Source organism: Myxine glutinosa, chromosome 11 (assembly GCF_964187855.1).
Source record: "Myxine glutinosa chromosome 11, kmMyxGlut1.1, whole genome shotgun sequence".
NCBI lineage: Eukaryota > Metazoa > Chordata > Myxini > Myxiniformes > Myxinidae > Myxine > Myxine glutinosa.
In genome coordinates, this window is record NC_136271.1 from 114,164,036 (window position 1) to 114,186,444 (window position 22,409).

The following is a 22,409-nucleotide window of genomic DNA, read 5'->3' on the forward strand; positions in this document are numbered from 1 at the left end:
TCATTTTCATCATGGGGGTTTTTTTGTTTTCTTCCTGTGAAATAAAGTAAACTGCTGTGAAAACAATCATTTGGTCTTAAGAATAACTGCTTAACAATGAATTTTATTAATAGAGTAAAGTTTAGATATCGGTGTATAATCATGGTCTTCCTCCTGTTAGTGAGTTGATCGCTATCACCCTCATGTACACCGAGTTCATCCTCTTCCTGATTATGACTAATTGTTTTGTCAGCCCTCTGAGTCTGAGGAATGTTGGTGTTGAAGGCTTTTTTTCACACCATATTTGCTGATTCAAGTGTATGGGTGTGCAAAAAGAGGAGGAGGAGGAAGAAGCAGCAAAATTTTCAGTGTGTGTACTCTGTGGTTTGCTGAGGTCAATCTTTTTTTTTTCCGGGTTTTCCAACATTCCCGTCAGATTTGTTCACGAGCAACAGCAACCCTTAAAACATACCGCTGGTTTTGTTGACATTTTTCAACTTGTGATATTTTATTCAGAAACTATAGCTAAATTATGTAGCGGTTTCTTTCAGATTGGCTATATTGAGGCTTGTTTTTAGGCCTACAGTTTCACTTTGCTTGTTTATTCTTTCTTAGCTGGCATTGGTGAATGCTGTGAGCATGGCGCTCATTGTTGGGCTGACCTGGGAGAAGACTGAAGGCTCTGCTTGTGCTACAATTATAGATCTTGCTACACGGCTTGCTCTGAAAAACCCAGAGTTCATCCTAAAGGTTTGCTGTTATAACTTGGTGTACGGTACAAGTATTTAGTCGACCTTGCACTCTGTGTACAATTGATCTATAAATTAGTCATTTCTAATGCAAATCTTTCTTCAGCCTTGCTATTTTTTATGTAATAATAATAATAATAATAATAGTAATAATCATTTATTGTCATGTATATGCGACACACATGCAATGAAAAGTACTTTGACAGTGTGCTGAAAAAATTACATTGAAAAAGAAATGGATTCATTGTGAATAGCGAGCCTTAAAACAACATTTCGGTGATAAAATGAAATGAGAAAATTAAATGTGGCATTGTTTAAAATATCCAAAACCATGCTTTAGATGTTCACAAAACTTTAGACAGATTCATTGAGTGCGGATTGCAGTTGGGTAAAAGCTGTCGTGCAAGCGATTACAGTTGGTTTTGATGGAACGATAACGGATAACGTTTACCCGAACGAAGAAGTTCGAATATATCATGTGCTGGGTGGAACTCACCCTGGATGATAGCTTTTGCTATTTTTTCTACCCAAATGTAGTGTAGGCTCTTTATAGAAGGCAGATCGCACCCAATAATTTTACAAGCACTTTTTACTGCCCTGTCAAGTTGGGATCGGTCGTCCTTTGTCGAGCTGCCTTACCAAACGGTGAAGGACAGTCTAAGGACACTCTCCATCACTGCGTGATATAACCTGATCGTTCTATATAGAACTATATATCGTTCGATTTAGAATCTATATACTTGATCGTTACCTGGTCGTTCTATATACAGTGCATTCAGAAAGTATATACATTGTTATGTTGCAGCCTTATGCTGAAATCGTTTAAATTCATTTTTTCCCTCATCAATCTACACTCAATACCCCATAATGACAAAGAGAAAACAGGATTTTAGAAAGTTTTGCAAATTTATTAAAAAGAAAAAAACTGAAGTATCACATTTACATAAGTATTCGCTTTGCTGTGACACTTGAAATTTAGCTCAGGTGCCTCCCATTTCTCTTGATCATCTTTGAGATGTTTCTACACCTTGATTGGAGTCCACCTGTGGTAAATTCCATTGATTGGACATAATTTGGAAAGGCACACACCTGTCTATATAAGGTCTCACAGCGGACAATGCATATCAGGGCAAATACCAAGCCATGAGATCGAAGGAACTACCTGCAGAGCTCAGAGACAGGATTGTGTCGAGGCACAGATTTGGGGAAGCCTACAAAAAAATGTCTGCTGCATTGAAGGTTCCCAAGAGCACAGTGGCCTCCATAATTCTTAAATGGAAGAAGTTTGGAACAACCAGGACTCCTCCTAGAGCTGGCCGCCCGGCCAAACTGAGCAATCGGGGGATAAGGGCCTTGGTAAGAGAGGTGACCAATAACCCAATGGTCACTCTGGCTGAGCTCCAGAGATCTTGTTTGGAGATGGGAGAAACTTCCAGAAGGACGACCATCACTGCAACACTCCACCGATCTGGGCTTATGGCAGAGTGACCAGACAGAAGCCTCTCCTCAGTGAAAGACGCATGAAAGCCCACAGAATCTTGTTTCTCACAGTCTGAGTCCTTTAGGTGTTTTTTTTCAAACTCCAAGCAGCCTTTCATGTGTATTGGTGCTGAGGTGTTTTTAATTTTGTGGTGGTGCGGTGTTTTTAATTTCGTGGTGGTGAGTTTTTGAATTTCGTGGTGGTGAGGTGTTTTGAATTACGTGGTGCAGAGGTGTTTTGAATTCCGTGGTGGTGAGGTGTTTTGAATTCCTTGGTGGTGAGGTGTTTTTAATTTCGTGGCGGTGAGGTGTATTCGTCACAAACTTCCAGTCTGCACCGACCGAGGTATGTATGTGCTGAGGTTTCTTAAAAAAAAATTTCAACCTAAACCGCGAATAAAAATGTAATATCACAAACACTACAAATACATTTGTGCAAAATAATTGTATTATGATTGGTGTAAATCATGACAGCACAGCAACTCAGGTACAGTCATTATCCTCAGCTAAAATAAGCCTGTTCCTCTAACGACGCATGATGAGGTGAGCGTAGCGAGCCGAGCCGTGTGTGTGTGTGTGTGTGTGTGTGTGTGTGTGTGTGTGTGTGTGTGTGTGTGTGTGTGTGTGTGTGTGTGTGTGTGTGTGTGTGTGTGTGTGTGTGTGTGTGTGTGTGTGTGTGTGTGTTGTGTGTGTGTGTATATATATATACAGTGAAACCTTGATTTACGAGTGCACCAACTTACGAGTTTTCCGAGATACGAGCCGTCGCTCGGTCGATTTTTTGCTTTGTGATGCGAGCCGAGATCTGAGTTACGAGCGAGCGAGCTTGGATATAAAACACGTAATCGTCGAAAAACATGAGCGAGGTGTGCGTGTTGTCGACTTGGCGAGGCAGTACGATCGTAGTACTTCTACGATATGTACGATTTTGAAGCAGAAGGAGTCGATAAAGGCTATAACGCCAGCCAAGGGCATTATGATTATTTCAAAGTTCCGGACCTCTATCCATGAAGAGATGGAGAAGTTGTTGTTTGTGTGGTTGACGGAGAAGCAGCTCGCAGGAGATACCGTGACCGAGAGCATCATGCGTGAGAAGGCCCGAGACATTTACGGGGATTTGGTGCAGCAGACCGCGGGAACATCAACGGACGAGGCATCGGAAGAGTCATTCAAAGCCAGTCGGGGATGGTTTGATAATTTTAAGAAGAGGACCGGCATTCACTCCGTCGTCAGGCATGGTGAGGCAGCAAGCTCGGATGTGAAGGCAGCTGAAGATTTTATTATAACTTTTGCCGAACTGATAGAAGCCGAAGGATACATCCCCCAGCAAATCTTCAACTGTGACGAGACAGGGCTCTTCTGGAAAAAGATGCCGAGGAGGACGTATATAACGGCAGAGGAGAAGAGCATGCCAGGCCACAACTTGTTCAGAGTGCCGGCGATAGCTCGCCTTCTCTTTGTGGAAGACACGGTGAGATCCTTAACATCCAACAACTAATGGGACGCAAACGGGGCGCCCAGTTTAGCGGTACACACATTGATGAATCACCCTGCCTGTGAAACACCGACATGACAGGTTATAGCTGGGTCGGGATTCAAACCCAGGCTGGACAGTTTAGAGTCAAGTGTGCGTACCTCCAGTCCAGGCCATCCTGCCAACTTGTATGCTGCATACAGGTGAAATATAAAGCGCGAGATATTTTTATATATACTGTATATTTCAAAAACGATTGGTGTGGTTTTTGGTGGGCTGGAACGGATTAATAGCATTTCAATTCATTTTAATGGGGAAATTTAATTTGAGAAACGAGCAAATTGAGTTACGAGCTCGGTCACAGAACGAATTAAACTCGTAAGTCAAGGTTTCACTGTATATATATATAAAGCAGTAAAGTATGTTTGTTTGTTTGTCCTCTTATAACTCGAGAACTACTCATCGCAGAGAAAAACCAAAGGCATATTCGGAATCAGTACGTCTCAGAGCAACTACAGCACACCTTAAATTTTAAAAAACTTCGGGTTTTAAAATTAGCGTATTAGCGCAGAAGCGCTAGCAGAAGAGGCAGGGAATCGAAGGGAGGGAGCGCAGCGCTCCCTCTAGCGCTTCGCAGCGCCAGCGCTTCTGTTAGCGTAATGGTGCACAGGCGGTTCTCACTCTTGCGCATGCGCAAATGCGCTGTTCCGATGCTTCATGTTCCTGCAAAGACTTTGGCGCATGCGCAAATGACGACACATGGGCCACTGTATGTTCGTTTAATACGTACGCGCTTTGATGGGCGGGGTGTATGGCGTTCATGAAATGGTCGAATGCGGAAGTGCTTGAAGCCGTTGCGAGCCACTCGCACGATCTCTTGTCATGGTCCACAAGATTATCACAGAGACGTGCAGCTTTCAGCATTACGGGATATGATCGAGACCTAACATTTGAGACCAGTCCCAGCCTTCTAGGCCCCGTGGTTGGTTCAGACGACCCCGACAAAGGACGTGTTGGATTTTATCGCGAGCCGATTCGAGCGCCGACGTGCCGGCGAACAAAACCAGTCATATATTTTTAACGCGTGGTTCGATTTTTACAAAATAAACTTTTTCTTGAAGGGCTGAACCGTGCGCTCACAACGATACCGAGTTGGACCCTGGGAGAGCCGTTTTGCGCCGACAAAGGTGCCTTGTTTTCCGTGATGACCATGTCGTGCTGCATAGATTACCATAAATTATAATATACTAGGGCATGCCCGTACTATATCTATATCTAAAATTATATCCCCCCCCTCTATTTACATGAAATGGTTTGGTCCAAAGCGAACGGCTTGCGAGTACGGTGACAATCCCCCCCCCTCTATTTACATGAAATGGTTTGGTCCAAAGCGAACGGCTTGCGGAGTTTGGTAAAGAAATCGCCATAGCATGCACAAACGCGCAGGAAAGCGAAAGAATCGCAAATTAGTTTTAATTAGTTTTAAAACATAGTTTAACGCCAACATAGCGGCAACATAGTTTGCCAACGTGAAATAAATGAATACGCTCTCAAATGTGCCGTCCGAGGCAGAGTGTGTTCGCCACGTTCGGCACACGCGATAGCTCGCTGCTCTCTGATTGGTTGAATCGTTTTTTGGACATAGCTCGGTAAGTACTTGTCCGATTAATATGAAACCTTGAAAAGGCACATCCTCGGGTCCCCAGCAATATACCTGGCAAGTTTAAAGACTACTCATGAAGGAAGTAGTGTAATAATGTTGCTTCTGGGACACCTCCGTTTAACATGGGAAATCCCTATCTAATGTCATTTACCCCCTTGTCTTTTTCAAAAATCATAAACACCTCTATTTCTCCCACCCTCATCTTTATGAACCTTTTGTCTGTAGTACCTATCCTTAATGTTGTTCATTAGACCACTCAAACACTACAAATATTTGTTTTCTCTTATAGACCTATCATCCTTCTTCTACATATCATCTGGCAGATTAATCTTTGACCCATTCACTTCCATATTAATTCTTTCCCTCCCTCATTGACCCTAAACACCTATATTTCTCTCACCCTGTTCTTTACGAACCTTCTAACCTTTTGACATGCTATCCTTATTCATTAGACCACTTAAACACCTGTGATCCTTCTGACCTTATGGACCTTTTAACCTTTTACTCTTAATATCACCTGGTGAATATAACCCACTCAAACAACGACCCTACAAATATTTGTTTATGCGTGGGAAATAATTTAATTCTCTTGCCACTCTCTTCACCATCTAATATATTAACAAAAAATATGTTTGAGTTTGGTTCTTTATTAAGATATTTTAACTGAGCTAAGATAAAATGGTAAACCTCCCTCAATGTTCTTGTTTGAGCACCTCCAGTGCCACATACCATTTTAAAATTAAAGTATATATTTTCCTGACAACCATCAAAGTTTTCCGTCCACTCAAAAATATTTCCATCTTTTTTACCCAATTCACCGGTATTTAAATTAATTCTCTTATTTGTTTTGTGAATTTTTTTACCAGTTGCCTTTTCAATTATACCTATTTGATATTTTTCACATTCATTATGTTTTCCATTTATATACCAAGGTTGATTACACCTCCACTCTTTAGTCTGGTTGATACTTGGTTCTATCATTTATATAATAGTAAAAAAGGCGGCGGTAGCCCGTTAAAATCCCCAACCCCCCCCCTTTTTAACTTATCACTTATATATATCTTATCACTTATATATATCTTATCACTTATGTATATCTTATCACTTATATATATCTTATCACTTATATATATATCTTATCACTTATATACTTATATAACCATAAGGGAGACTATCAATTCCATTTTCTAAAATAAACCTCTTATCATCAAAAGCCCCCAATGCTTTCTTATTTATCTCTTCTGAATATAATTGATGTTTATAACTTCTTATTCCATTAATCTTTCTAAACTCTTCTTTCTTTGTTGTTAAACAGTTATAATAATCCTTAAAGTTTATTGTTTCTTTAATAACATTTTTCTTTACACCTTTTAACTTCTTATCAGTCTTTTCAACGTTATTCACAATGTATTTATAAGCATAAGCCTTTGACCTCAATCCCACAAATTCACTCATAACATTTCCTCCTAATTCATCCTTGAACTTTCCAATCACCTTTTTATTTTTAGAAGAGAACAACTCACTCTCTGGACTGTAATTACTCGTGTCATAGATATTAATGTCTCTTTTCATGTCTGAATAAACATCGTTGGTATTAATTTTCAAAATAAAACTATCTGTATCCATATAAAGTAGATTAACATCATTTTGATATTTCTTCCTCAAGTTATTATAAAAGTAATCATACATTAATGACTTTGATAAATCAAGAATTGTTGTTCCAATATAAATAGGTTTGTTCATTTCAATACTCTCTTTAATCAAATGGATCGCACAAAAGTTCTCAGTAAAGACCTCAGCTCGAGTAAAACTCGGTCTATTAATTAATTTTGATGCTTGTTCCCAAGATGTTGATAGTCTGATATTTTGTCTTTTCCTCACATTCTCCATAGTCTTACCAAAGACCGCATTATTCATCAATTTATAAAAGTCTTTCTCAAAATCTGTTTTTGACTCTGTTCTTCTTTGTGTATTAAAATCAATGTACCCCTTTAACCAATGACTTTGATTGAACTTTAGAACCCTATGGATCTTCTCTACTCTTAGACCTTTTGATAAATATTGTCGCAAATTTCTTTGGTGTAGAACATAATTTTTCTTGTTATATAATGTAGTAAGTAATTTTTCTGTTGATTCACCTATATCAAACGATCGTTGATAATCACTCAACCATTCTTTCTTTGGACTTTCTTTCTCACAAGCAAATGGGAGATCTTTGTGTAGGTTATGGAGTTCCTCTGGATATTTTAAATCAATTTCAAAATAATAACCAACTTTTTCTTCATCCAATTCTTTTTGTGTAGAGATACATACATCTTGTAAAACGTTTTTGTAGTCTTTTTCCTTTACCCATCTAAGTTTTCCATAAGGAAGAGCCTGAGACATTGCCCAGCCATACAGGTTGTTCGCGTCATAGTACATCAAGTAAGAACTCTCTTTCGTTGGATCATAATTTGGAAGATATTTGTTATTTGCTTTTGCGTATCTACTCGAGCAGACTTGTGAAATTCCACCTCTTTTTGCCTTTTCAATCATCAAAAGCATATCAACATCGGTTATCAAATCCAAATCTTGTTTTGTCATTTTCAACATCGCACTCCAGGCCAATCCAGGTGCTGTGTAGTAGTGAGCAGGATCCAATCCATATCCAGTGCGACAAACAGATCTAAAGGCTTCAAATACATCGGCCAATAAAAGCACATCAGTTTTGAGATACAAATCGTGATACTCGCCAAGATTCTTGATGTTATATTTTTCCCAAACATTTTGTGCGTGTACATAATCTTTATCAGATATATGACTATTATTTAATTTGTTATAGAAATTTTCTTTTGAAGGAAGTTGTGTTTCATTGAATCTCTCAAATGAGTCCATATAGTCATAGGGGTAAATTCCCTTTTGTGTTAGAAAATCTTTATCTAAAAAATACTCTGAAAGACATGGAAACTCTTTTAGATTTTGAACCAAGTTAACCAATGGACTTGCCATGAATTTAAATGTATCAAGAAATCTGATATGAGTAATAGGAGATGTGTGAATTGTTTTTGTGAATGAAATGTATTTCTGATCCGTGTTTGGAATTGCTGAGATACTTCCAGAAGTCTTTGAGAGTTCCTTGATAAATAGATGTGTATCATAATGAGCGTTGTTATGAAGAAAGACAGGAATGAAAGAGGGGAGTTGATAATTAATATTACAACTTTGATGAGCCGGACCTCTATATTTACCAGTGAGATGACAATGGTCTCTAACCTTTAGACCTTTACCAATTTTCTCCTCACAAATATGACAGACATTGTTTTTTATAAATTCCCTTTTTTCTTTACTTGTTAAGGACATTGGTTTATTGGTTTCTCTCATTATCTTGGTTAATCGAACACAGTCTTTTTCTAGTCGTTTCACAAACTCCTCTGGGGTATTTGAGCCTCTATACATCTCTAACTTGTTATATTTATCACCAACGGATGATTTGATATAATAACAAAAACCACAAGGAGTATGTTTTTGATATTTATTTGTGTATGATTCTTTTGGATCTTGAGAAGCAGTATCAATTTTTTCTAAAATACTTTCAAAATCAGCATATATAACAAATGGATGTTTGATCTTTTTATTTTCATCTTTGAATGTGATCTTTGAGCCTTCTTTAGGCATATTGATTACCGTTGATTTATGTTCGCCACAATAATTTGAATGTTTATCTAATCTTTCTTGTGAATTGAAGAAGTTAAGACAACGCAAACAAATATATATTTTATTTGTTCTCTTACAGACTTGTGGTTTTATTAATTTAGCAATATCTTTGATGTATGTATAATGTGAATTTTCGTCTGAATTAAAATATAGAAGATTAATATGAGTTTGTTTACAATTGTCAGAAAGCTTTAAAACCTGAATGTTGTTTGTTTCTGTTAGACCATAAACATTAACTGATAAATTATTCATCTTTTCAAATTTAGGAATATCATTTAAAGTCATCGGAAACTTTAGATCTTTCGTATTTAATGTATTCTCATATTTTTTATAATGAGATACTCTTTCATCATGAAAATGTGGAGGATGTAAGTGTGCTAAAATAGACCAGAGAAAACATTTATTGTCTTTATTTTTGATATTGATAACTGCTTTTCTATTTTTGATAACACTGGGTAAATCAATGTAAGAAGAAGCTTTAAGAGGATCTGATTTAAGAATATGAATGTCTATGTAAATAATTTTTCCTATATTGAATCCACTTCCTACGATTGAATTATCCACATCTTGCTCTTGTTTAATAAGTTCATCATAGACTCCTGATGTTTTAAAATCTTGATATGAAGATATAAAGTGTGGCTCAGTTCTCATGTATGGTGCATCTATAACTCCTTCATCCTTTGTCATTTCTAATTTTACTCCCATATAAAATTTAAGTGGTTTCATTTCCTTTAGTGTTTTTTCAATCAACGTTTGAACAGCAGGTTTAACTATTTCTACAGCATCAACTATAGACTCTGGTTCAGGAGGTTTGAAGTTAAAGACTCTTATTTTAATATGTCCTTTGAATGCTCCATCAGAGTTTTTAGTTGTGATAAAATTTGATAAATGTAGATTTGTTTTAAGATGTATTTTGAAGCCTTTCTTGAGGATATTTTTATTACATGTAGAACAGTGTTTTGTTTCAGGTGGAAGAGGGGAAAGTTTGTTAAAAATGTTGTATGTATGTTTTGCGGTGAGAATATGTTGTTTATAATATTTTACTTCCTTCTCGCAAGTATCACAATAAACCATATTTATAGCGTGAGAAAACGTGGTGTTTTATATATATCACTGTGCTTAAAATAAAACACTTTTGAGCTTTACAGCTCCGTTTTATATATATCGCTGTGCTTAAACTAAAACACTTTTTCACTCAGAATCATCTAAGTCATAACTATCACATGAATACTCAGAATCATACTCAGAGTCATCAATAAAGCTACTCTCATAACTATCATTTGAGCACAAACTATTAGTATCATAACTATCATCTGTGTTCAATGAAATACTATCATCACCATCGTCCGAGTTCAATGAAATACTATCATCACTATCGTCCGAGTTCAATGAAATAGTAAAATCTTCACTGCTGTATTGACTCATATTTAATTAGCAGAAAAAACCTTTCCATCAATATCTATATACTTTCTTTCATTAACAGATTCAATCTCTACAATTTTTATATCAAAAGTTATCTTTAAATAATCTCTAACTATCATAGAACGAAATGACATTTCACCAGAAATATTAACATCATTCATTTTACTTAGATCTACACCCTTTGGATTATTAAAGAAAATACAAATGTCTCCTCTAGAATTATTAATGGTCTTATCATTCTTTTTCAAAGTATCGTGGTCAATCACTTTTTCAAGCTTTGAATAAATTGCCAGGAGTAGAGGAGAAACTTTTGTTAGATTTACTTTAATGGATGTCTTTCCAGGTATAGTTAGAGCTCTTCCTTTAAATGAAATAGAGGGGCTCATGTTATTTTCCATAACTGGTTTTACCCAAAAATTTCCATATTTATCTTTGTTCAATTTAACATCTTTGACATATTTTTCTATATCTTCCACCGAAGTAGAGATTGATTGAAATTTGTCTTTTGTGCTTTGAAACATTGTATTTATTAATGAATAAACTTGCGTTTAGTTTAAGTAAAAATTTACCACATAAATATGATAAGTTCTGAAGGATATTTAGAATTTCCAGACTCTCCATATGATAAATTAGAGAATTGTCCGGCTTGTGATAGAGTGGGGCTTAATGATGAGGATTCATATAAACAATGTTTATTCTGTGATTATATTCTAATTAATGATAATAAGAAATATAAAAAAACATATAACTCTTTTAAATTAGAACCAAAAATGAATTACTTTACAAGATTAATAAGAGAGATGAATGTTAAGCATTATGGTGATAATACACCATTTCTTACAAGGAAAGAGACTCTTTGTATTGAGGAAATGTATAAGGGTTTAATGATATTTATTATTCAAAATAATTTTAATGGAAATGTTAATACAAGATACTACATAAATAAAATAATGAATTATTTTGAAATTAAACCCGAACTCAGGATAAAATATAGAGTTTCTAAAATAGCTCAAAAAAAGTTGGATGACTTGTTTTCCAAATATATAAATGAATGATTTTTTACCCGTTTGGGAAAATAAGATAAAATTTAATAACCATAAAAACATTCCAAATTCATTGAGATGTCTAATAGTTGGTTCAAGCGGATGTGGGAAAACCTGTTTACTTTTAAAGATGCTCCTTGGTCCTAATTTTTTAGATTATGATAATTTAATAATTTTTACAAAGTCAAGTTTTCAACCCGAGTATCAACTACTCTCACAGGGTTTTAATGCAGGTCTTAAAAAGGAAGACATTATCGGTTTATTTAAACTTCAAAACAAACTGAATGATTATAATATTGAAGATATAATACAATTATTTTGTGATACACAGAAATCAAAATCGAAACCCATAACTTGTATTCTCAGTGATAATACGGATGATATACCTTCACCTCAAGATTTAGATAAATCAAAAAAGAACCTCGTCATCTTTGATGATTGTGTTAATGAGAGAAACCAAACAGTAATGGATAGCTACTATACAAGAGGGAGACATTCTTCTTGTAATTGTATATATCTTAGTCAATCATATTTTCAACTCCCTCGACGCTCAATAAGAAACAATGCCAATACTTTTATTTTATTTAAGTTAAATTCAATAGATGTAAATAATTTTTGGAGAGATAATTGCTCTACGTTATGTAGTAAAAAAGAATTTGAAAATTATATGAAACACACGATTGGAAAATATAATTATATTGTTGTGAAACAAGATGAGATACTAAATGATATTTTTCAATAAATAAATACAGAAAATGAATACCGAAGAAAGAGAAAGAAAGTTTAAGGAACATCAACAATTAGTTTCAAAAGTTGTTAAACAACAGGAAGAGATAAAGAAGAAACGGAGACAGAAACTAACTGGTGAAGAAGCCTTTGAAAGAAAACAAGAGAAATTCTTTAAACCACTTTTGAAAACTCAACACTCACCTACAGTTCCCACGGTAGAATTTACTCCGAAAAAACTTCAAATGCTCAAAGATTTTAGTCAGATAACAAAACAAGAACTTGGTGAATTAGAATATGATGACGAGGGATTATTTCGGAAACTTGAGGAGGTAAATCAACCCCCTAATTATGTTGTGGAAGCTCTTCAAAACAATGAATATTCGGCGGGTTCAAAAACCAGAGCAGGTCTCATTCCAACAGAAGAACCAGCAGTGTTTCATCTTGTGGAAGAAAAGGTATTGATATTTAATGATGAATTGATGTTCTTGAGTTCTACTCAACCAAATGTTAAATTAACTCCAAGATTAATGTTTCTTCTAACAAACCCCGGATTCAGCGGTTCAAAATATTTTGAGGAACCACTTGATATGGAAAGAGAGGAAGATAGGGTATATATTGAGTTGCTAAATGCACTTGATTATGGAGTTTCTGTTGCTGGTAAAAGTAAGAAGAATGAGAAGGAGAAACATATTATTGATGCTTTAAGTAAGCTTGGTTCGGGTGTTAGTTTTCTTCCAAATGACCCATCACAATTAGTTAATAGGCTATTATTGTTGTTAGGTAGTAAGAAGGCTGGAAACAACAATTGTTTTAATGAATCCTCAGCCATTTTAGATCAGTTGATGAATATGAAAATAATTAATAAATGTCAATACAAAGATATTTTATTAGATATTAAATAAGATGAGAAGCACAATTCTTAGTTTTAATTTCACAACGAGCGATTACACAGCTTCATTCCCTTACCCACTACAACTTGACCCCCTTACCTCATATGAGGCATCTTTATTGTCGATGGAAACTTATAATACCTTGTTTAATATCACAGAGAAAAACAGCAAGTTTAGTTATAATCCAGGAAGTGGATATAAAACTATAACTGTTTCACCTGGAGCTTACGAGATTTCTCAAATATCTTCAGAAGTCTCTCGCCTTATGAAAGAAAAAGGTGATGAACCAAAAAATATTGTAATAGATATTCAAAAACACACTTCAAAATCAACTATTAAACTTAAAAATAATTATAAAGTTGATTTCACGATTGAAAATTCGTTTAGAGAGCTATTGGGTTTCTCTTCAAAAAAGATTGAAAATAACGGGACGTTTTACAGTGATAATGTTATCCAAATATCCTCCGGTATAAATTCAGTATTAATTCATTGTGATTTGATTGATGGTGCTTATAACGATGGAATAAGAACAAATACAATATTTTCATTCAGTGCATACTCAACCCCGATTGGTTATAAATTTAATATGGAACCAAAAAATCTTGTCTATTTACCTGTGTCAGGAAAAACCATATACAGAGTAAATTTTAGGATAACCGACCAAGATAATCGTATGATATCCTTTAATGATGAAATTATATCCATCAGAATTCACCTACGTGAAGTTTTTCAATAAATAAATAATGGTTATTGTGAGAAAACACGAGTTGGGAAAATATAAAATAATTACAGGGGAGGGCATGTTCCTTTCACCAGACTATACAAGGTATGTGGGTAGAGGATACTATAAACCTAAGAGACAACGAGGTGTAGGTCATCAATTTCGAAATAAAGGAGATGGGATAATTGATACTCTAATGGGTATTGGTTCAACCATCCTTAAACATAAAGACCTAATTGGTTCAACTGCTTCTGCCGTGGGCTCCGTTGCGGGTGCTATAAAGAGTATAAAAGATGCTCAAAAGGAGTCTCATAAATTACAAGCAATCAAAGAAATAAAAAAAGGTAAAACTCAACTATCTTCACAAGAACGACAAAAAATCATTAAAATACTTGGGTCAGGGTTTCAACAATTTTAATGCTATATAAATACAAGTATGGAAGCGATTGATAGTATCTATGATTTGGATGATACGATTATCATTTCAAACTCCACTAAAAAGGAAGACTATTTTAAGGTAAATGCTATAACAGGAACAGACTGGAATTCAAACGGAACAAAAAGTTTTGAAATAAATAATCAACAAACTTACTTGAATATAGCTGATAGTTTCTTGCTGTGTAAATTTAAATTCACTAAGGCTGCGAATAATACTAATGCTACACTCGTAAATGATTTCTTCTGGAAAATGTTTGACAGTGTCCGCCTGTATATTGGAACACAAGAGGTTGAAGCGGTTGATTATGTCTCTGCTACATCTGAAATGATGAAATTTACACTATATTCGTTTAGTGATAGAATGGGTAAGGGAGCTGTTGAAGGTTTTATTCCTGATATGTCAACGGGTACAAACGCAGACCCTGGTTATAGTCAAAGGAAGTCAATGTATAATGATGAAACAAAAGCAGTGAATAGTTTTACCGTAGCAGTACCTCTTAAAGGTATATTTGGATTTTGCGATTATGATAAAGTTTTGTATGGTCTTAAAATTAGATTTCAACTACAAAGGAATGATAATGTAAATAGGTTGCTTTTTGGGGATGAAAATGCTTTTGGAGACAACAATAAATTTGTTATTAATGATTTGTGTTGGTATATCAGTGAATATACTCCTAATCTTAAAACGGAAGAGATGTTAAATAGAAGACTTAACTCAAAGAAACCGCTAAATGTATCATACCTTAAAAGAAGATGTCAACACGTTAAACTGGAACACACTACCTACACTTGGAATTTGGGTGTTCTTCAAGGAAAGCCACGATACCTCTGGCTCATTTTTAAAAAACCAGATGGAGAGGACGGTACTAATAAGAATAATGCGCTGAGTGATAATGCTAAGGTGAAACAACTTCGGGTTTCTCTTGATGGCACATTTTATCCACGAGATAGATTGGAAATTGATTGGGAAAAAAATGATTATGCGGAAGCCTACAAGTCCTACCAAAAGGTGTGTGAAAGTAATGGTAATAATGATCCTATTTTGGATATGGTTGCGTTTCAAAAACTTTATACAATCTACGCAATTGACCTGAGTTCTCAAAAGGAAACTATAAAGTCTAATCGAGTGGATACTTCTCTATACATTGAAAGAGGGGAGAGTGAAGAGGTTAATGCATATTGTTTGCTTTTGGAGGAAACAGAATTACAGATTAATACAGATAATGGTGTTATGATTAATATCACATAGGTTTTTTCTCATAAATAAATGGTTGGGGTATATGTTAATCAAATCAATCTTAATAAATTAACATCTTGTATTCAAAATCAAAAGCCTTGTATTATTAATGTTAATACAATTCAAAGAAAAGGAGCTGTAAGAATTGATGTTTTACTCACACACACACAAGTAAAAACACTAAATGATGTTGGATCACTTAAAATTAAAATGACGAAACCTATGTTAAAGAAATATTCAATAGATGAGTCAAGAGGAGGATTTCTCCCGTTTCTAATTCCTTTATTTGCTGGTTTAAGTGCGGCGGGAGCATTGACTGGTGGTATTTCAGCAGCGGTAAAAACTGCTAACGAAAGGAAGGCACAACTAAAAGCTCAAAAAGAATTGGAAAGACATAACAAGGAGTTGGAGAAACAAATTAGTGGAAGTGGTGTAATTGTAGATTTTGCTCAAAAACTTGAAAGTCTACCTGATAAAGCTAGATTGTTGGTTGGAGATATGCTTTCCTCTATCGCTCAAGCGGGTGTTAAACTAACTAAACGGGGTAATGGATTGTATCTTTCTCATAAATAAATGGATAAATGGTTTAAACAATTTGGAAAGAATACAACGTCAAATATAGAACTAGCTAAGTATTGTAAAACACTAAAAATTGATAATGTGGTTATTTGTATGAGAGATGAATTAATACATATAAATAAGAATACAAAGAATATTATTATGAATTTAGACACACAGAATGGTTCTCATTGGGTTTGTATTCATAATAGTCAGGATAAATATTATTTTGATAGTTATGGTATGCCACCACCTGTTGAAGTAATACAATTCTTACAGAATGGTGTTTATCAAACATTCCAAGTTCAAGAAATTAATTCTAAATGTTGTGGCCAATTATGTTTATATGTATTATTTCAACTCAACAATAATGAAAATTTTTATGATATCATTTTTTATCTAATATAAATGACCTATGTTGGAAAAGATGGTTCTATCTTTGGGAAATCCTCTCAGGATATTGATTTATCAAATTATTATACAAAGGCACAGGCTGAACGACAAAAATATAGTGTAAGTAAAAATATTAATATGAAGAATACTTATAAATTAATCAATTATCCAAACCCTACAGATGCGAATGACTTGATTAGATTCAGTGATTTATCACAATATATATCTTTAAAGAAAACAGCACGTTTTGTGAAACAAGTAAAATTTACAACCACAACACCTGGTTATACTGACCATACACCTTTCCTCATTGAATTTAACTACCTGCTTACAATTAAATTTTATAAAGAAGGACATTTAGTTAATATGCGAATTAATAAATGGGGGTATGATATGCCTGATTTAGGGTATAATTGGTCTTTTTCAATAAACATAGAAGACCTACATGATTTAAATCAGTCTCGTAAAGAAGAATATTATCCACTTGGTGAAGATAAGGATTTATGTGGAAGTACAATTAGTAAACAACAAATACGTGATTTTAAGAAAATAAAAATATATGATAGTATAGCGATGGTTCGCATGACAAAGAAGGAAGGTAATGAGATAAGGATAGAAAGCCGAGGAATACAAACCGATTTGGTAGTGGGAAGATGGGGTGGTATTACCTGTCATAATATTAATCTCACATATATTTCTGATACATAAATGGCAGGAAGAAGACTACAAGAGAATTATAATTTTTGTATTCAAGGATACCTACAAGAAAAGGGTGCTCGGTATTACATACCTTATGATTTGGAGCATATACATGGGAATTTTGTCATAAAAAACTGGCCTTATACTGATATTGTTAAACCCACAAATAGAGACTTGTTTAAAATATTAAATAAAAATGAACTTCTCAAAGTTATGAAATATAAAACTCTTTTAGAAATCGTCAACAAATCTTATTGGTATCCTATTATGAGAAAAATAATTATAGATACAAGAATATCTCAAAATCCAGATGAGTATATGTATAATATTCTTTGGGGTTTAAACTCAAGGGTAGCAAGGGATGAGGAAGGAGTTGAAGAAGAGAAGGAGGAAAGAGAGAAAAAGGAGAAGGAGGAAAGGGAGAGGGAGGAGAAGGAGGAGAGGGAGAAAAAGGAGGAGGAGAGGGAGAAAAAGGAGAAGGAGAAAAAGGAGGAGGAGAGGGAGAAAAAGGAGAAGGAGGAGAGGGAGAAAAAGGAGAAGGAGGAAAGGGAGAAAAAGGAGAAGGAGGAAAGGGAGAAAAGGGAGAAGGAGGAAAGGGAGAAAAGGGAGAAAAAGGAGAAGGAGGAGAGGGAGAAAATGGAGAAGGAGGAGAGGGAGAAAATGGAGGAGGAGGAGAGGGAGATGGAAATCAGTGAGATTCATAAAAGATTGAGTGTATTAAAGCAAATAAATCAATCTCAACGCACCGAAGAGGAAATTAAAGAATTAACAACTCTTATGAAGATAATGGTTTCAAAAATAAGAACGTCAATGTCTTCAATTTCAGAGATTTAAACGAGAAAGTGGTGAAGAAGAAGAAGAAGAAGAAGGAAAAGATTATGTGATTGATGATGTTGGTGCCATTGACTTTAGTTAGTTTTTATTTGTAAATAAATGGAGGAGAGAGTGAAGGCATTCCTTAGGATTCTTTATGTTTTAAAAATAAAGATTGAAATGTATATGTTGAAAACCAAAAAGGTTTTGATACTCTGTCGGAATTTTTCTGATAAATAAATATGAGTTATTGTCTCAAATGTAAAAAGAAAACTAAATCTAAAAATATCTCTTATGTTAAAGCTAAAAATAATAGAGTTTATCAAAAAGGAATATGTCAAGTATGTGGCTCTAAAAAGTGCCAATTCATCTCTCCTAAAAGAGGAGGAGACATACAAAAGTTTCTGTCAGGAAGTAAATTTACAACAACTGGAATTCCAGGGGAATTACACCTTCCAGGGTATTCTTTCTGTGGTCCAGGAACAAACTTGGATAAAAGATTAGATGAGGCTGACAATCCTAAACCTTGGTCTAAACCTACAAATAGGGTTGACGAAGTGTGTATGAAGCATGATATTGCTTATGGGAAAACCACTACGTTGACTGAAAAACATAAAGCCGACAGCGAAATGTTGTATAATTTGTCTTTGATACAAAATCCAACGTTGAGAGAGAAAGTTGATAGGTTTATTGTGAGAAATTTGATAAATGCTAAATTGAAACTTGGTCTTGGTTATTCCTCAAAAAACTATTAGGCTCTAATGATGCCATCAAGACTGAGGAGCTTTTGGCTGAAGAATTACACAAACCTATAATCACAAAGTTTAAAAGAAGGAAGGTTTATTCTAAATACACTGACCACATATGGTCCGCTGATTTAATTGAATTGAATAATGACAGGGGATACAGGTATGCTTTAACCGTTATTGATTTGAGGAGTAGATTTGCCTGGGTTGTCCCTTTAAAAAATAAAAGGGGTGATACTTTAATGTTAGCCTTTAAGCTAATATTTGATCGGGATAAAAGGAAACCAAAGAAGTTATGGACTGATGAGGGAACAGAGTTCTATAACAAAATATTCATGAAATTTCTTAAGGGGAAGGGTATTAAATTATACAGCACCTTTAATGAAGGAAAGGCAGTTGTTATTGAGCGTTTTAATCGTACTTTAAAAGAGAAATTATATAAAAAATTCACACAACTCGGTTCTCAAAAATGGGTGTATTTAATTCAGGATATTGTAGATAATTACAATAATACAGTTCATTCATCAACACAATCAAAACCATCAGAAACATTTACAAAATTAGAATATGAAAAGGAGATTAATTTGAGAAAGCCCAAGTTTAAAGTTGGTGATATTGTAAGGATATACAAATGGAAAAGCCATTTTGAGAAAGGTTATACACAAAAATGGACTAATGAATTATTTATAATCGTTGATGTAATGGCTACAAACCCTTGGACTTACAAATTAAATGATATAAATCGAGAAGAAATCTTGGGTTCATTTTACTCGCAAGAATTACAAAAAACAAAGCTAATAATTCATTAAACAACATTTCTATTCACCCCACCCATATTAGCTAATTTAATTCGTGGTAATAATAAAAAAAAATTAAATAAATAAAAAATCATAAGCCACGCCCACACCGACCCCGCCCACACAGACCCCGCCCACACAGACCCCGCCCACACAGACCCCGCCCACACAGACCCCGCCCACACAGACCACACCCATCATCCCCCACCCTCCGTGCACCCCCACCCTTGACCCTTCACCCCCCTCATCCCACCCCCACCTTCCCCACACACACAAGGGGAGGGGAGGGGTGGGATGAGGGGGGTGAAGGGTCTTTGGCAGGGGTGCACCTCCCCGTTCCCTCCTTTATTCTCTTTTTGTAATTAAGAATTAAATAATTGTAAACAAAACAAATATATATAAATATTGAAAACATTAAAATCTTTATATTATTAAAACATTTTTCTTGAGGTATACATTCAACTTCTCCCCAGCATAAGTCATCAATTTCTTCCCAACATAAGACAAAGGTAGTTTCAACAGCAGCAGATATCTTCAGGTTTGGAATCTCTTTCTGTCAAAGGCAAGAGGACAAGAGGGGAGAGAAAATATTACACACACACACACACACACATACACACATACACACATACACACACACACACACACACATACACACACACACACACACACACACACACACAAGGATATGAGGATATTGGGATACATACCTCTAAAAAATCGAGCTTTGTGTCCAAGTGGTCGAGTTGAAAATTTAGGGTACCACATGTTGACGGGAAATAACCACTCTTTGGAAAATCAAAATCGTCCCACTCCAAGCTTTGGTCTTCAAGGCTGCAAACAAAATAAGGAGAAATTACTATGTTGAAGTAAGCTTGACAAAACATCACACACACGCACACACACATACACACACATACACACACATACACATTCACACATACACATACACACACACATTCACAGATACATACACACACACACATACACACACGAACGCACACACAAACACATACACACATTCACAGATACATACACACACACACATACACACACACACACACACACACACACACACACACATTCATAGATACATACACACAAGAACACACACATACACATACACACACACATTCACAGATACATACACACACACATACACACACGAACACACACAAACACATACACACACGAACACACACACACACACACACACACACTAAGGCAGCGTCGTTTAACACAAATGTATTAATATTTAGTATCTTACCTTGCATATGAATCTTCCAAGAATGGTGAAACAGGCAAGTTGTTCAAGTTCATTTCGTTTTGCAACTCTTGAGATTCTGCAGTATTTTCATTCCAACCAGTTTGAAGTTCTGCCAGGATATTCGCATTGCTGTAAAGATAAAGGAATATTAAGTCATTTGTTGTATAATTAATCCCATACAAAGCTTTAAACACTTTAATTTTAAATGAAACTTACCTTGGTGAGTATTCTTCTTCTTTATCAGAGTAAAGGATGGAGTAGTAAGACATGTCGATCCCCAATGATCAAAATTGAATTGAACACGTTCTTTTATAATGAACAAAATGTATTTTCTTGAAATGACGACATGCAGTCATTTCGGGGAAGCCCTGAGCGTGTGTGAATAACAGGAAATAAGACAATGAAATCTTTCTGGGAAGTTATCCAAGTCATTGAAACAACGTCATTTCTCAAAAGCGAAGAATTAATAAAAAAAGGTTTGAGTATGGTGATGGAAGTTGGAGGAGAATTAAATTATTTCCCACGCATAAACAAATATTTGTAGGGTCGTTGTTTGAGTGGGCCATATTCACCAGATGATATTAAGAGTAAAAGGTTAAAAGGTCCATAAGGTCAGAAGGATCACAGGTGTTTAAGTGGTCTAATGAATAAGGATAGCATGTCAAAAGGTTAGAAGGTTCGTAAAGAAAAGGGTGAGAGAAATATAGGTGTTTAGGGGCAATGAGGGAGGGAAAGAATTAATATGGAAGTGAATGGGTCAATGTTTGAGTGGGTCAAAGATTAATCTGCCAGATGATATGTAGAAGAAGGATGATAGGTCTATAAGAGAAAACAAATATTTGTTTATGCGTGGTCTAATGAACAACATTAAGGATAGGTACTACAGACAAAAGGTTCATAAAGATGAGGGTGGGAGAAATAGAGGTGTTTATGATTTTTGAAAAAGACAAGGGGGTAAATGACATTAGATAGGGATTTCCCATGTTAAACGGAGGTGTCCCAGAAGCAACATTATTACACTACTTATATCGGACCCGTGGTTGTCGAGAAACAGCGGTCACAGACAAACAAACAAACAAACACACATACAGAGATTAATGGAATTATAGATAGATTACCGGCGGTGCGTTCCGTGACGTCACGGCTCACTTAATTGCAATTATCTCTGGGATTCCTTGGCCGAATCGTACCAACCTCTATATATATATAAAGCAGTAAAGTATGTTTGTTTGTCCTCTTATAACTCGAGAACTACTCATCGCAGAGAAAAACCAAAGGCATATTCGGAATCAGTACGTCTCAGAGCAACTACAGCACACCTTAAATTTTAAAAAACTTCGGGTTTTAAAATTAGCGTATTAGCGCAGAAACGCTTGCAGAAGAGGGAGGGAATCGAAGGGAGGGAGCGCAGCGCTCCCTCTAGCGCTTTGCAGCGCCAGCGCTTGTATTAGCGTATTTCGGAACGTTAATTTTTCAACCTCATTATTCGGAATCAGTACGTCCCAGAGAAACTTCGTAATGTTAATTTTTCAACTTCATCCGATTGACATGGGACCAATGGCATGTGACAGAGAGTGAAACATACATGCTACATTTATTTGACGACAATGAGTTCCGAC

General features: G+C 35.4%; 2 protein-coding genes across 3 annotated transcripts in view; one reads left to right on the forward strand and one right to left on the reverse strand.

Annotated features, from left to right (window-relative positions):
• The window catches only part of TEP1 (telomerase associated protein 1), a 154,481-nt gene that overhangs the window by 16,806 nt on the left and 115,266 nt on the right, over positions 1-22,409 (forward strand). For both annotated transcript variants that reach the window (XM_068131228.2, XM_068131229.2), the window contains exon 4: positions 595-729. In XM_068131228.2, the coding sequence (XP_067987329.2) occupies positions 595-729 (135 nt within the window). The remainder of the gene's footprint in view (positions 1-594; positions 730-22,409) is intronic.
• On the reverse strand, positions 19,087-21,801 carry LOC144894342 (uncharacterized). The gene is made up of 4 exons (XM_078787027.1): positions 21,007-21,801; positions 20,791-20,919; positions 20,234-20,357; positions 19,087-20,076 (listed from the first exon to the last, which is right to left on the reverse strand). The coding sequence occupies exons 1-4, from the start codon at positions 21,057-21,059 to the stop codon at positions 19,768-19,770; spliced, it is 615 nt and encodes a 204-aa protein (XP_078643153.1). The 5' UTR covers positions 21,060-21,801; the 3' UTR covers positions 19,087-19,767.